This window comes from Nycticebus coucang, chromosome 11 (genome assembly GCF_027406575.1).
Source record: "Nycticebus coucang isolate mNycCou1 chromosome 11, mNycCou1.pri, whole genome shotgun sequence".
Classification (NCBI taxonomy): Eukaryota; Metazoa; Chordata; class Mammalia; order Primates; family Lorisidae; genus Nycticebus; species Nycticebus coucang.
This window is the reverse complement of record NC_069790.1, coordinates 92,292,095-92,309,360: the sequence shown is the minus strand read 5'-3', so window position 1 is coordinate 92,309,360 and position 17,266 is coordinate 92,292,095. Positions and strand designations below refer to the sequence as shown.

At 37.3% G+C, this 17,266-nt stretch overlaps 1 protein-coding gene across 1 annotated transcript in view; it reads right to left on the bottom strand.

Annotated features, from left to right (window-relative positions):
- Positions 1-10,693: 10,693 nt before the first annotated feature.
- The window catches only part of KCND2 (potassium voltage-gated channel subfamily D member 2), a 501,718-nt gene continuing 495,145 nt past the window's right edge, over positions 10,694-17,266 (bottom strand). The window contains exons 5-6 of the mRNA XM_053553873.1: positions 14,809-15,053; positions 10,694-13,347 (exon numbers count right to left, since the gene is read on the bottom strand). Of these exons, the coding sequence (XP_053409848.1) occupies positions 13,170-13,347; positions 14,809-15,053 (423 nt within the window). The 3' untranslated portion in view covers positions 10,694-13,169. The remainder of the gene's footprint in view (positions 13,348-14,808; positions 15,054-17,266) is intronic.

Here is a 17,266-nt window from a genome sequence, read left to right as displayed (position 1 = left end):
TAGGCATAGGTGGCACATTTCTAAAACTGATTGAAGCTATCTAAGACAAACGCACAGGTAATATTTTACTGAATAGAGTAAAACTGAAAGCTTTTCCTCTTAGAACTGGGACCAGACGAGGTTGTCCTCTGTCACCTTTACTATTCAACATAGTGCTGAAAGTTCTAGCCAATACAATTAGGCAAGAGAAGGAAATAAAGGGAATCCAAATGGGAGCAGAGGAGGTCAAACTCTCCCTCTTTGCTGACAACATGATCTTATATTTAGGGAACCCCAAAGATTCAACCACAAGACTCCTAGAAGTCATCAAAAAATACAGTAATGTTTCAGGATATAAAATCAATGTCCACAAGTCAGTAGCCTTTGTGTACACCAATAACAGTCAAGATGAGAAGCTAATTAAGGACACAACTCCCTTCACCATAGTTTCAAAGAAAATGAAATACCTAGGAGTATACCTAACGAAGGAGGTGAAGGACCTCTATAAAGAAAATTATGAAATCCTCAGAAAGGAAATAGCAGAGGATATTAACAAATGGAAAAACATACCATGCTCATGGATGGGAAGAATCAACATTGTTAAAATGTCTATACTTCCCAAAGCAATCTACCTATTCAATGCCATTCCTATCAAAATACCAACATCATACTTTCAAGATTTGGAGAAAATGATTCTGCGTTTTGTATGGAACTGGAAAAAAACCCTTATAGCAAAGGCAGTTCTTAGTAATAAAAATAAAGCTGGGGGCATCAGCATACCAGATCTTAGTCTGTACTACAAAGCCATAGTGGTCAAGACAGCATGGTACTGGCACAAAAACAGAGACATAGACACTTGGAATCAAATTGAAAACCAAGAAATGAAACTAACATCTTACAACCACCTAATCTTCGATAAACCAAACAAGAACATACCTTGGGGGAAAGACTCCCTATTCAATAAATGGTGTTAGGAGAACTGGAATCCACATGCAAAAGACTGAAACTGGACCCACACCTTTCCCCACTCACAAAAATTAATTCAAGATGGATATAGGACTTAAATTTAAGGCATGAAACAATAAAAATCCTCAAAGAAAGCATAGGAAAAACACTGGAAGACATTGGCCTGGGGAAAGACTTCATGAAGAAGACTGCCATGGCAATTGCAACAACAACAAAAATAAACAAATGGGAGTGATTAAACTGAAAAGCTTCTGTACAGCTAAGGAGACAACAACCAAAGCAAATAGACAACCTACACAATTGGAAAGGTTATTTGCATATTTTGAATCAGACAAAAGCTTAATAAGTAGGATCTATAGAGAACTCAAATTAATCCACATGAAAAAAGCCAACAATCTCATGTATCAATGGGCAACAGACATGAATAGAACCTTCTCTAAAGAAGACAGATGAATGGCTAACAAACATATGCAAAAATGTTCATCATCCCTATCTATTTGAGAAATGCTCAAAACCACCCTGAGATACCATCTAACCCCAGTGAAAATGGCCCACATCACAAAATCTCAAAGCTGCAGATGCTGGCCTGGATGTGGAGAGAAGGGAACGCTTTAATACTGCTGGTGGGACTGCAAACTAGTACAACCTTTCTGGAAAGAAGTATGGAGAAACCTCAAAGCACTCAAGCTAGACCTCCCATTTGATCCTGCAATCCCATTACTGGGCATCTACCCAGAAAGAAAAAAATCCTTTTATCACAAGGACACTTGTACTAGACTGTTTATTGCAGCTCAATGTACAATCGTCAAAATATGGGAACAGCCTAAATGCCCACCAACCCAGGAATGGATTAACAAGTTGTGGTGTATGTACAACATGGAATACTATTCAGCCATTATAAAAAATGGAGACTTTACATCCTTTGTATTAACCTGTAAAAAATAGAGACTTTACATCCTTTGTATTAACCTGGATGGAATTGGAAGACATTATTCTTAGTAAAGCATCACAAGAATGGAGAAGCATGAATCCTATGTACTCAATTTTGATATAAGGACAATTAATGATAATTAAGGTCATGGTGGGGGTGGGGGAAGGGGAGAGCAGAGAGAGAAAAAAGGAGGGAAGTGTTGGGAAAGGAAGAGCAGAGTGAGGGAAGGAAGGAGAGGGGTGGAGCCTTGGTGTATGCCACACCTTTTTGGGGCAAGACAGGATTGCAAAGGGAACTTTGCCTAACAAATGCAATCAGTGTAACCTGGTTTATTGTTCTCGCAATGAATTCTCAACAATAAAAAAAATAATAATACAAGTCCAGATTGATTCCTATGTAAAATGGTGATGCACATGACATTGTTATTTTTGAAATTATGTCCTTTGATAGAAAATCTGCATCTCCAAGAAGGTGTCTTTGGGAAATTTAAGAAATCCATCTACCCAATTCAAGGTCCATTCAACCCTGGTCTTTCAACTCCCTTTCACACTTCTCAGTAACACTTGCTTATTCTGCTATTTCAAGTGTTCCCTTTCTGTTGTGGAGGATTATAGATCTCTGAGCAATCTGCAGGTGCCTAAACTATTAACAACTGTTAGCAGGTTATGATGAATATACAGCCTTTTGGTATTGCAACTTATAGCTTTAACAAAGAAATTGAATTGATCTAAACCAAACTTAAAATTGCTGGATAGTCAGTTAGAATCAAAGCCCCAAAGATGCCCCTCTATGACCTTGTAGTCCTTGTGAAGTCTCTACTCTTGTCTTCCAGGGTTCCTTCCAATTTCTCTCCAAATTGTTGTTACCACCCACTCAATATGGATTTTCAGCCATCCCCAAGCTTTGGGATTCTTACATGCCAACCCAGTCCATTGTTTGGTGAGTTCTCCTGAGGATACACCTGCCTTTTTGGATGCAGGGCTCTTTTGTTCCATCTTCTCAGATCTTTCATAGGACAAATCAGATGAGCTAAGCTAAGATGTGAGGTAAGAATCATAGCAGCATTGTGGGTTCCTCTTCCTGCAGTGTTCTTCACCTTCCCTGAAACTGTAACAGGGGAGGTAGAGTGGAGGCATGGGGGAAGGTTAGGCTTTCTGATGGATTTTAACCATGATCAAACCATAGCATGCCTCCTTTTGGTTTTATCTTGATTTATTTCTTTTCCTTTCACCAAGAAGCTAGGCACTTGTGCACCTGTCCCTGCTCACCCCCATAGAAAGGAAACCATTGTCTACAGAAGGACAATTTGTATTATGTGACAAAAACATTTTAGGAATGACTTTAAAGAACAATGTATTTATGTAACCTGGGTTGAAGGGATGTGTTCAAGAGATTGAAGTAGAAGTGACAGGATAGCAGAAAGGAGAAAACTTGGAGTATGAGATCCTGAGTAGCAGCCTGAGGCCAAATTTGGGACAGATACATAGATTCAAACACTTTTGAAAAAATTTCCTTTGGAAAACTAGCTCCATTGGCCATTTGAGACAAAGCCTGTGATTTTGAGAAACCTTATATTTGGTGAAACCTCATTGTACTTGAATTGCAATAAATCTATCCCATTTCTATCTGGTACGTTGCACTATTTAGCCAGTCTCAAGTCTGGCTAAGTCAACTTTATTAGGAATTATTCTTTATTCAGGTCCCAGGGCCTTTTCAAGACATTAGATGGCCTCTTACAAATATGTAAATTTTCTGTCTTCAGGACTTCCTTAGACCAAAGATTTCAGCATGCTGGCCTAAGAGGTCTTGTCCTCCAGCTTTCCTGATGGGAAGACTTGCTGACCATGTACCCAGCTTGCTTTCTACAAGTCAGGTTGTATGTTAAAAGAGGTCTTAATTTCTGGCCGTAGCCATGCAGTTTTTTGTTTTTTACTTTTTTGTTTCTTTTCAGACAGGGTCTCACTATTTTGCCAAAGCTGGTCTTAAACACTTGACCTCAAGTGATCCTCCTGCTGTGGCCTCCAAATATGCTAGAATTACAGGTGTGAGCCACTGAGGCTGGCCCAAAGTTATGTGTTTTTTTTTTTTTAATTCTCTCTATATATACATCTGGTATATTCTCATTCTATAAAAAAAGAATAGCTTCTTTTCCTTTTCTTCTTTTTAGAATATTTTGAGCTATTTTCTACTATATAATTCCTTAAGGAAGATTTTATCTTGTTTCGCGATCTCTATTTCCCTATCACCTCTCACCATGTCTGGTCCATAATATGTGCACACTAAGTTGAGTAATTGGTAGAATGAATATATAGTTACCTACTGGATTTCCACAGAATAAGCAGAGAAACAAGTATTTAGGGAAAGGGAGAGAGTAATTTGCTAAATAATAATTAGTGCTTGAAGAAAAAGGAGGAAAAAGACAAGACAGACAGTAAAGATGATTAAAATGTATGATATGGCTACTTGGGAGGCTGAGGCAGGAGAACTGCTTTATCCCAAGAGTTTGAGATTGCTGTGAGCTTTGATGCCATGGTACTCTACTCAGGGCAATATAATGAGACTCAGTCTCAAAAAAAAAAATGTATGATATGTATCAAATATTATTTTCAAAGAAAAATTTCTTCCAATAAATATATTTCCTAATTGTCATAGGCAAACTTGATGTTCAAAACTAATAATTGCTTGTAAAAAGTAAAATTCTTTTAAGAATGTTTTATTATCCAAACATAACCAGCCGATATAGATATAATTTAAACCTTCATTCAATACTATTGTGTATCTAGACAATAATATTGAAATCTCTGGTGAAGTACAGACAGTGAAGAGAAATAACCATTCCTGTACCTCTGAGTTAGTAGAACAAACACCTCAATAACACTGCAGGGAAGAGGAGATGTCTTTCCCCTCAAACTCTGAGGAGTTATCAAAGGGATTTTAAGAACCCCTTCTTGTCCTTTTGAGCAATGTTACTGGCAGACACCATAGTAACCCTCCCGAGGCTATTTCTAAGCCAAACTTGTGATTAATTTGAAGGAATAGGAAAGCATGCTGTATTTTTTGTTTGTTTGTTTTTTTCTGCAGTTTTTGGCCGGGGCTGGGTTTGAACCTGCCACCTACAGCATATGGGGCCAGCGCCCTACTCCTTTGAGCCACAGGAGCCACCGTGTGCTGTATTTTTTAATGCAGGATTGACACCTCAATAAATCTAGGGCTATAAATACAAATAATTAATAAGAAAATATAGAGACCATGTATGTGTGCATATAAATACACATGCATGCACACCTATAGTAAAACAAATAAATCACCCTGTTTTTCTAGATAGATATAAGCCTTTGGTTGAGAATTTAATTTTCTTCTGACCAAAGCTATGACCTCAAAGTTTCTTTCTACTTAATGTAAGTAGTGGTACTTAAGAAGTATAGTAAGGGAGGCAGAGACAAGATGGCTGACTAAAGCCAGCTTTCCAAAGAGGCTCCTGTCCAGAAGGAAAGTTAAAGGACAGAAATTTAGTAAGTAACCTGGTGGATTAGAGCTGCACCAAGAGAAGGTTGAAGAACGCACATCAACGCTGAGATGAGCTGCGACCCAAAGGATACCAACAAAAGGTACAAAATCCATCACCAAGCAGATGGGAGTCCCCTCCGCCATGAGAACGGCTCAGAGTGCCCCACAAACAAACCAGCAGAGTTCAAAGGTCCTCCCACTACACTCCACGGGAGAGTCCCTCTAAAAACTGGACCTACCTCCCCTACTAGGGTGCCACGGTGTTCTCCTGCCAGGCATAAAACTATATAAAACTGTATATATTCTCTACCTGCAACTCTGACCTCCCAGAACTCCCCTCCACTCTCACTCTGAGGTCTGGAGGCCAGTCCCCCAGGAGTGGGGTGTGGACAGGGCCTAAACTGCAGCTGGTCAGTTCTGACTCTGTGGCACGGGAGTGAAGAGAGGATGGTCAGCTGAGAGGGAACCACACTGGAGCAGTGGTGCCCCAACGCACAGAGCAGCAGCCATCTTTTGGCAACAATAGGGCTCACTCCCAGATATTCTCCCTGGGCAACCAGAGGAGGCCCGGCATGTACTCAGGTGGCAACCACCACAGAACAGATCTGGGACTGAAATGCAGGCCCCATGAGTAAAGGGTTTGCCTGAGGCAGTACCGGCTTGGGTGGAGTGCAGGACTAGAAATGCATGCGCAGAGCCAGGAAGTTCCCAGGTCGGGGCTGACCCAGAGGACCACTCTACTGAGCCTAAGATGGCACCTGGCCCTCAGGGGATCGTCAGCCTATAGACAAAGGAAGACAGGAGGCTAAAACTGACAGCAGGGGAGCAGAGACAGGGCCTGAGGCACAGGCTCTGGGAACTCAAAACAGCTTCTCTTCTGCAGGGTAATTTAGCAGGGACAGAAACAAATTCCTGCAAAGTTGTTCTGTTCTGTTCTGTCAGTAACATCAATCAGGGGTGGGGCAGACTTATCAATATTCTCCATTAACATGAATGGCTTAAACTGTCCTCTAAAGAGGCACAGGTTGGCTGACTGGATACAAAAACTCAGGCCAGATATTTGCTGCATACAAGAGTTACATCTTACCTTAAAAGATAAATATAGACTCAGGGTGAAAGGATGGTCGTCCATATTTCAGGCAAATGGTAATCAGAAAAAAGCAGGTGTTGCAATTCTATTTGCAGACACAAAAGGCTTTAAACCAAGAAAAGTAAGGAAGGATAAGAATGGTCACTTCATGTTTGTTAAGGGTAATACTCAATATGATGAGATTTCAAATATGAATATTTATATACTCAACCAGAATGCACCTGAATTTATAAGAAAAACTCTAACAGACATGAGCAACTTAATTTCCTCCAGCTCCATAATAGTTGGAGATTTCAACACTCCTTTGGCAGTGTTGGATCGATCCTCCAATAAGAAGCTGAGCAAAGAAATTTTAGATTTAAACCTAACCATCCAACATTTGGATTTAGCAGACATCTACAAAACATTTCATCCCAACAAAACTGAATACACATACTTCTCATCAGCCCACGGAACATACTCCAAAATCGATCACATCTTAGGTCACAAGTCTAACCTCAGTAAATTTAAAGGAATAGAAATTATTCCTTGCATCTTCTTAGACCACCATGGAATAAAAGTTGAGCTGAGTAACAACAGAAATCTGCATACTCATACAAAAACATGGAAGTTAAATAACCTTATGCTGAATGATAGCTGGGTCAGAGATGAGATTAAGAAGGAAATTACCAAATTTTTGGAACAAAACAACAGTGAAGACACAAATTATCAGAACCTGTGGGATACCGCAAAGGCAGTCCTAAGAGGGAAATTTATAGCACTGCAAGCATTCCTCAAGAGAACGGAAAGAGAGGAAGTTAACAACTTAATGGGACATCTCAAGCAACTGGAAAAGGAAGAACATTCCAACCCTAAACCCAGTAGAAGGAAAGAAATAACAAAATCAGAGCAGAATTAAATGAAATTGAAAACAAAAGAATTATACAACAGATCAATAAATCAAAAAGGTGGTTTTTTGAAAAGGTCAATAAAATAGATAAACCTTTGGCTAACCTAACCAGGAAAAAAAGAGTGAAATCTCTAATCTCATCAATCAGAAATGACAAAGACAAAATAACAACAGACTCCTCAGAAATTCAAAAAATCCTTAATGAATATTACAAGAAACTTTATTCTCAGAAATATGAAAATCTGAAGGAAATTGACCAATACTTGGAAGCATGTCACCTTCCAAGACTTAGCCAGAATCAAGTGGAAATGTTGAACAGGCCCATATCAAGTTTGGAAATAGCATCAACCATACAAAACCTCCCTAAAAAGAAAAGCCCGGGACCAGATGGTTTCACGTCAGAATTCTACCAAACTTTTAAAGAGGAATTAGTACCTATATTACTCAACCTGTTCCAAAATCTAGAAAAAGAAAGAAGACTGCCCAACACGTTCTATGAAGCAAACATCACCCTGATCCCCAAACCAGGAAAAGACCCAACAAGAAAAGAAAATTATAGACCAATATCACTAATCAATATAGATTCAAAAATATTCAATAAGATCCTAACAAACAGAATCCAGCAACACATCAAATAAATTATACATCATGACCAAGTCGGTTTTATCCCAGGGTCTCAAGGCTGGTTCAATATACGTAAATCTATAAGTATAATTCAGCACATAAACAAATTAAAAACCAAAGACCATATGATTCTCTCAATTGATGCAGAAAAAGCTTTTGATAATATCCAGCATCCCTTCATGATCAGAACACTTAAGAAAATTGGTATAGAAGGGACATTTCTTAAACTGATAGAGGCCATCTACAGCAAACCCACAGCCAATATCATATTGAATGGAGTTAAATCGAAATCATTTCCACTCAGATCAGGAACCAGACAAGGCTGCCTGTTGTCTCCACTGCTCTTTAACATTGTAAAGGAAGTTTTAGTCACCACAATTAGGGAAGAAAAGGCGATCAAGGGTATTCATATAGGGTCAGAAGAGATCAAACTTTCTCTCTTCGCAGATCATATGATTGTATATCTGGAAAACACCAGGGATTCTACTACAAAACTCTTAGAAGTGATGGAGGGATACAACAGTGTCTTGAGTTACAAAATTAACATTCATAAATCAGTAGCCTTTATATATACCAATAATAGTCAAGCTGAAAAAACAGTTAAGGACTCTGCTCCATTCACAGTAGTGCCAAAGAAGATGAAATATTTGGGAGTTTATCTGACAAAGGACGTGAAAGATCTCTATAAAGAGAACTATGAAACTCTAAGAAAAGAAATACCTGAAAATGTTAACAAATGGAAAAACATACCATGCTCATGGCTGGGAAGAATCAACATTGCTAAAATGTCCATACTACTATTGCAATTTTAATGCAATACCTATTAAAGCTCCACTGTCATACTTCAAAGATCTTGAAAAATTCGTTTTATATGGAATCAGAAAAAAGCTAAAATAGCCAAGACATTACTGAGAAATAAAAACAAAGCAGGAGGAATCACGCTACCAGACCTCAGACTATACTATAAATCGATAGTGATCAAAACAGCATGGTACTGGCACAAAAACAGAGAAGTAGATGTCTGGAACAGAATAGAGAACCAAGAGATGAATCCAGCTGTTTACCATTAGTTGATCTTTGACAAGCTAATTAAAAACATTCAGTGAGGAAAAGATTCCCTATTTAACAAATGGTGCTGGGTGAACTGGCTGGCAACCTGTAGAAGACTGAAACTGGACCCACACCTTTCACCATTAACTAAGATAGACCCTCTCTGGATTAAAGATTTAAACTTAAGACATGAAACTATAAAAATTCTAGAAGAGAGTGCAGGGAAAACCCTTGAAGAAATCGATCTGGGCGAGTATTTTATGAGGAGGACCCCCTTGGGCAATTGAAGCAGCTTCAAAAATATACTACTGAGACCTATCAAACTAAAAAGCTTCTGCACAGCCAAGAACACAGTAAGTAAAGCAAGCAAACAGCCTCAGAATGGGAGAAGATATTTGCAGGTTATGTCTCCGACAAAGGTTTAATAACCACAATCCATAGAGAACTCAAACATATAAGCAAGAAAAGAACAAGTGATCCCATTGCAGACTGGGCAAGGGACTTGAAGAGAAACTTCTCTGAAGAAGACAGATGCATGGCCTACAGAAATATGAAAAAATGCTCATCATCTTTAATCATCAGAGAAATGCAAATCAAAACTACTTTGAGATATCATTTAACTCCGGTAAGATTAGCCCATATCACAAAATCTCAAAACCAGAGATGTTGGTGTGGATGTGGAGAAAAGGGCACACTTCTACACTGCTGGTGGGAATGCACTAATATGTTCCTTCTGGAAGCATGTTTGGAGAATACTTAGAGACCTAAAAATAAACCCGCCATTCGATCCTGTAATTCCTTTACTAGGTTTATACCCAGAAGACCAAAAATCACAATATAACAAAAACATCTGTACCAGAATGTTTATTGCAGCCCAATTCATAATTGCTAAGTCATGGAAGAACCCCAAGTGCCCACTGACCCACAAATGGACTAGCAAATTGTGGTATATGCACACCATGGAATATTATGCAGCCTTAAAGAAAGATGGAGACTTTACCTCGTTCATGTTTACATGGATGGAGCTGGAACATATTCTTCTTAGTAAAGTATCTCAGGAACAGAAGAAAAAGTATCCAATGTACTCAGCCCTACTATGAAACTAATTTATGGCTTTCACATGACCCGGTTATAACCTGAGAATATGGGGAAGGGGGAAAGAGAGGGGAGGGAGGGGGGAGGATGGGTGGAGGAAGGGTGATTGGTGGGACTACACCTGCAGTGCATCTTACATGGATACATGTGAAACTTAGTAAATGTAGAATATAAATGTCTTAACATAATAACTAGGAAAATTCCAGGAAGACTATGTTAACCAGTGTGATGAAAATGTGTCAAACGATCTATAAAACCAGTGTATGGTGCCCCATGATCACGTTAATGTACACAGCTATGATTTAATAATAATAATAAAATAAAGAAGTATAGGAAATCAGGGACTGGCCTTGCTCAAATGATATTAACTTTTCTGTTAAAAGTCTCTGCAGAGATTCCCACTGTTGGCAGAAAGCTATTGTCTCCCCCCAGTTAGACAAGATTTAAGTGTTCAGTTGTACAGGTTACAGGGTTCTCGCACATGTCTACCATGAGAATGGCACATCCTAGATTCTGGAAAGAAAGGAAGTCTAAGGAAATAGAGCAACAGTCAACCATGCTGTCCTGTTCAAGCATGCACATGTTTTATTTAAGTATTCTCCAAAGGTCTATTTTTTTCCAGCATAATGCAGGTATTATGCTATCCTTTGAAATAAGATATATGAATTTTAAACAAAATTGTCAAAAACAATGACCTTAGTTACTCCATATGGTACACAGAAAGAATTACACTTCACTTACATTACAGATGCACTTAACACAGTCATCGATAATCATTCACCACCAACACAGTATATTTTTAAATCACCTAAAACATCAAAAAGTTTATTTTTTCCCAAAAGTCTAAAGAAATTAATGGTTTGGGATAAGAGATAAATCAAAAGAGGAGGCAGAGCTGTCAACCAAAATAACCTAACTGCATTTTCTCTTATGTAATATTAAGAATATGAAAAATAGAACTTCTCATTGGGAATCAAACTATGTAAGTATTCCTGATTGCAGTTCCCTTAATCTACTTTTGAAAAAGTTTTCAATAAATGCCATCAAAGAAGTTTCACTAGACATTTGCTCTAGAAGCATAAAGTGACATGAGACAGGTGTTAATATAACCGTTAATATTTATGCTGTGGGAAGATCAGTAACTTTTAAAGAGACATACTAGGTTTAAGCCAGTTCTTCCCAAGAGATAATTGAGCTTATCTTACTTTCACTCGGCAAATGTTGATTAAGATCTACTGTGTGCACAGCACTGTTCTGGAAGCTATTCTAGAAATGGGAAGCAAGAATTTCTGGCTTAACTTGAAAATGTTTGGATTAATCCTTTTTCATGATAAATTATGACAAGCATTTTAAAATCTCTATGATGGAGGGATAATTATTAACTTTTTCATGTATAGAAGCTAAGCTTTTTTCCTTACAGTGGTGACTTGGAATGAACAAAAACTTTGCACTTGACATTGAACTTTTTTTACACTGTCACGTGCAGACACGTCTGTCGATAATATTTTAAGGGTGAAAAGGTATAAAAACTTTTCACTTAAATGTACAAAGAGATCAATTTTGCATCATCAAACTCCTGTCCTTCCTATTTAGTGGAGAAAATTGCACCTTGCAATACACAGGAACCTTTCTGAGATAAATTTGTGCTGCCTTCTGGAATGGAGTTGAAAGCGTGCTTTCAACAAATATTGCTACACGAAGCACTCCAGTTAATCTCTACTTTTCAATTCACATTAGTTATTCTCAAAATGTATTCAAGATCTAAAACAAAATAAATAGTACATCAAGTAAGATTCTGAGATCATTGATCCTGTGATTTTAGTCCCAGTCAACTCTTTTCATGAAACACAGAGTGATATATCCAGTATCTGAGCTTTTCCATAAACAACAAAGACGTTGGAGATAATTCACAGATGTCAACTCCTTTTTTTTTTTTTCCTAGATTTTGATGAGGGGATTGCTGATAATCTACTTACAAGATAATCTGTTGGGGAATACAAAAGTGGGAAACTCATTTGAACTACAGTAAACATTGATGACGATAAACCAATAGAAAGGTGCTGTAGAAATACAGGAACAGATAACGCACTGAGTCACGGGAATACACTGGAACAAAGAATAGTACTGAACAACATTATGGCACAATAGTTTTGGATTAAAAATTTATCTAAAACTTGGCCACACTAGAAGTTTTTCTATGAGTGCAGCTCTTACTGTATCTATAAAGATCTGGAAAGTACAATAACAAAAAATCCTGAATCCTGGTACAACAAGTATACAATGAATTATTGCAGTTGTAACAGTATCTAGGTGCAAGGTTAAACAATAATTAATACTGAACTATCTGAACACTTTAGATTTACTAATAAGCATCCCCAGGAGAAATACGGCAGTTCTAAAGGAGTTTGTTTGCACAGCCCAACATGGAACATGAACGATCAGCTTTTGGTAAGTGCATAGAAATTCCCCCTTTCTACAATTATAGTTTATCATGCCTAGTCTGAAGACAACATAAGGAAACTGAGATCACTGCTCCAAAGAATTCTAGCATGCATTACGATGGTTTCCTTCAGTCGATACAAATGTGTTGCATGAGTTTTTTGTTTTCATATGTAATACTCTTCGTCACAGCCAATGTTCATGGTTTTAACAGGAAAAATTTTTATCAAAATGTTTGCCATATTTTTTTTTGTTTTGCATTCAACTGGAACATTATGTTCAAAGATTTATTTTATTTTATTAAAAAAGAGTTCTGATCACAAGAAGCATCAATAGGCGGCATTTCATTGTGCTCATTCGCAAAGTCAAAGGGCCTCAGAATATTCCTCTGGACCACGGGTCAGACTCCGTCTAGAAATGCCATGTGGTGGTTTGGTTCACATCCTCAAGTGTGGAAGTTTTGTTTTGTTTTGTTTCACTATCAACCTTCTTGTTTTGCTGCCTTAATCTGCAAAGGGCTTATTGTTTCTTCTTTCTTCCAAATTGAAATTCTTTCCACAGGCAGGGCTCACATTTTCTTAGATTTGATTCCGACTGTCTTACAAAGCAGACACTCTGACGATATTTCCTCCTGAGTACTCGGGAGACTCTGGCCTGTCATCTCCTTCCGGCGTGGTTACTGGAGGTGTTGGGATGCTTATTATTGCTGTAGTCACATAAGGTTGTTCACAGTTTAGTTTAACACACTCTTCCATTTTGGCATTTAAACTGGATCGGCTGATGGAAAAAAAGTAAGATTTAAGAAAGCAAGTTATTAACCTATTTTTTTCATACAGCTGAAAAATGCATGTTTTAATGCTTCTAAATAACATTTGAATTATCTAAGAAAATGTACTATAGTTAAAAAAATTAAGTGTCAAACACTAATATATATTAAGGTGAACATTAGTAAGTTAGTATTAAATATATGTCTAAAAGCCAGCTTAATTTGGTTCAGTTGTTTCCCAAAGCATATTGTACAAAAATGCAAGAAAGAAAGAAGATTACATAATATTTGGACAGCCTGAGTAGAGCAAAGTAAAATAGTTTTAACCCAGAATCTCTGAGAGGTTTGAGAAACAATTACAAGAGGGTTGTAATGTATGGATTTATAATTTTTTTTTGAACACGTGATTCTTTTTATTTTCTTGTTTTTGGGATATATAATTCCCTAAAGCTCTTACCCAAGTGCTGACCACATGTTAAGAAACCAGAAAGTGAGCTGTTATTATTTAATACTTTTTTCTAAGTGGTAAATTTTATACTCTATGGTTGAATTTTATACTTTATATGTGGAAGGGGAGGAAGGAGAAAGGAGAAAAAAATGGTATAAAGAATAAAGATTAAAGCTAATTAATTTTTTCACGGAAAACTTAATTTAATATTTTTGTTCCATAGACATCTAGTTTATATAAATTCACAGAGCCTAAATTCAGAATCTCAACAAAGTTTTCAACAAAGATTATTGGATGCCAATAAAAAAAATCATACTGAATTTACAGACCACCACTCTAAAAATTTATGCTCTCCAATTTGAAAAGGAAAGTAAAATTATTTTGGTAGAAATTAATCTTTTTAAGGACTGATATAATTTAAATGCACTACTTTTTATTACACGTGTTTGTGGTAGAAAAAAAGTAAGTAAAGACAAGCAAAGGAAAAATATCAATATGAAAATTTTGCTTAAATTGTTCATAAACTAACCAGAGGTAAATAATTTTAGTATTCCACTTATCTATTTTTATATTGCATTTTTGGTATTTGCTGTGATTTAAAAAATCCCTTATGATCAAAATGGTATACAGCTAAAAATGGTTTGTGTAGGTAGAATTTTAATGTTCATTGTTGCATTGAACGTGTTGATCTATTTTTAGCTGCTGTGTAGTAATTTTCAATTGTATTAGTCTCAATTCTGTACGTCTGTTTTACTGGTGTTGATCATCTTTGCAGGGTATTTGAGTTTACACAGAGGCTCTTGAGTACAGAAGACCTTGCTCACAGAAGTGGTGGAGTTGAAGAAATAAAAACGTGTGTGCCTGATCATCTTTTCTTAATGGATATGTCAGTCAATCTATTTTCCAACTTGCTACAGTGTAAGTTTTATCTCTTTCTATCTGGGAGCTGGGGCTTAGACGTTAGTAGAAGTGACATGACCCTAGGGGACATGCCCTGGGAAGGAGCACAGGTTCATCTCGGTACCTGTTAGACAGAGGTGTTCTCTCCACACACCGGATCTGAATTGTACTGAGCTCCTGCACACTGCCTCGATGGCTGCCTGAGACGTTGGCATTTGGGATGCGGAAAGTTTTTTTGTGTCGCCGTGAACAGCAAGTGCTGGTGACTCCTTGTGAAGAGAGAGAGGGGCTATGACTTGAAGGACGATTAACAGTCGCAACTTCCATGCAGCTTTCTTCAAAGACTTGTTCATCCACAAATTCGTGATTCTGTTCCACAGTTGTAAGAAAAATGGGAAGAAAGCAGAGAAACACATTTTTTTCATTTTAAAAAGGGAAATACATGGTTTATTTTTAAAATTCAAATATGCCTGGGTATGCTTAGATTTGAACATTTTCGTGGAGATTAGAATATCAAAACCACCTCTTTTTGTCACTTGTGTAGAAATAAAATCTCTCCAGTTGGACCTAAAGATTGGCCTTTGCAGGCTGATTTACTGTCATTTGTAGACTAACTTTACCCTGAAATATAATTTATTAATTTAAACATAAAATCTGAAAGTCATAAACTAAATAAATCTCTTAAAAATGAATATAAAAAACCACAGGAATGTGCACATTCATACTGACTTTATTTTTTTTAAACAAGTTGAAGTTATGAAAAAGAGACTAATTTAAAAGAATGTCCCAAGTTAGATCATCTGTTGTGTACCAGCAAATATTTTCACATGGGATTTAAAACATTTTTTTTTTATATTAGAAAACGAGACACCTAAGAAACTATTCATGTGTTTAGATGCTCCTCTAAAATCCTCAGTATATAGAAAAATATGAGTTAAACAAGGTAAATACAATTATCTGCAAAATGTGTCCCTTTAGGTTTAACCTGAAGGGGGTTACGCCCAACTTTTGTGGCCTTTTCCTTCATGACACAGGGTTCTTCTGCCCCTATTTTCTAACTGTAGCCCAGTAGCAAACAGTAATGGGAGTCATTTCACATACCATCTTTTATAGATACACAGTACAAATTTTGCTTTTAAAATGTTTAGTGAAGAGCTTCCCCCTAAAATACCTAGGCATAAATTTTACCTCAGAAGTATAAGGGGAAACATTTTGGTCCGAATTACTAGAGAATGACTTCAATTACTATTTTGTTGTTGTTGTTGTGAGAGTGGCAATAGTCTTACATGTGTATAATGGAAGGCTTTGCACATACTAAATTCCCCTTAACCATCACTCATCCTAAAATATTAGTAAAACAGTTGAAACAATTCAACGGCTAATAAGAAGTAGATTGTTTTATTACTCATTTTGTCATTCTTTGCTGAGATAAGCATTTTGAAGTAAATAAAACTTAACATTCTACTGTTTCAAGTCCAGAGAATAATATAATCAGATAAACCAAAATTTCATGTTAAGCATTAAATTTTAGAGAAAAATGCAGTGTACAAAGGATTCACGATCTGTTTCCTTCTCTTACAATGTGCATACACATACATAATGTAAGTTATAATGCATGAGATTCTAATTTATCTCATCAGTGAGTGGAAGCGTAGAAGTCATTCTGTTATTGATTACCACATACTTTTGTAGGAATGTGGTAACATAATTTAATCTAATCTAATCGATTTAAACTATATTCTTTGATGTTGAGTATTTTTGAATTTAAAAAAAGGCCCTGAATGGTAAAATAGTAAAAAAAGGGGAAATAAAAGAAAAAGATAGAAATAAGAACATTCTATCATTAATGTACTATTCCACTTTCAAAGAGTTACCTTAATAGGTTATATACCTGCCCGTATCTTAATTTGAAAATGCAAACATAATCATACAACTGCCCTGTTTAAAACTCATAAGTAATTTCTGTGAGATAAAGATCAAAATTGTTGGACCAGGTGTGGTGGCTCACACCTATCATCCTAGCACTCTAGGAAGCTGAGCTCAGGAGTTGGAGACCAGCCTGAGCAAGAGCGGGACCCCCATCTCTACCCAAAACAGAAAAACTAGCCAAGGGTTGTGGCAGGTGCCTGTAGTCCCAGCTACTTGGAAAGCTGAGGCAAGAGAATAGTTGCTTGCGCCTAAGAGTATGAGGTTGCTGCGAGCTATTACTCCAAGGCACTGTACTCAGAGTGACAGAGAGAGACTCAATCTAAAAAAAGGAAAATAAAATAAAAATTGTCCCCTGCCCCCAAAGCCTAACTTTCTCTCTGTCTCCTGTGTGCCATGCTACCCTCTCTCCTTCCTCTCACCCTTGTGTTCTTTCACTTTCTCTGAGGCCACGTCCTTGCCCTCTCCAAGTACTTTATCATCTGCGGGACCTTTAATCTCTTAGTCTAAGTCTCCCTGCAGGTTTCAACTCTAGTGCCTCTAGGAAGCCTCGCCTGGCTGGTCTCCTCCTGGTTCTGCCCTCTTTGCCCCACCCACCAACTCCTTCTCTAGTAACATCCCTGTTGTGTGTTTTGCTACATAAACGGAGGCTTGAT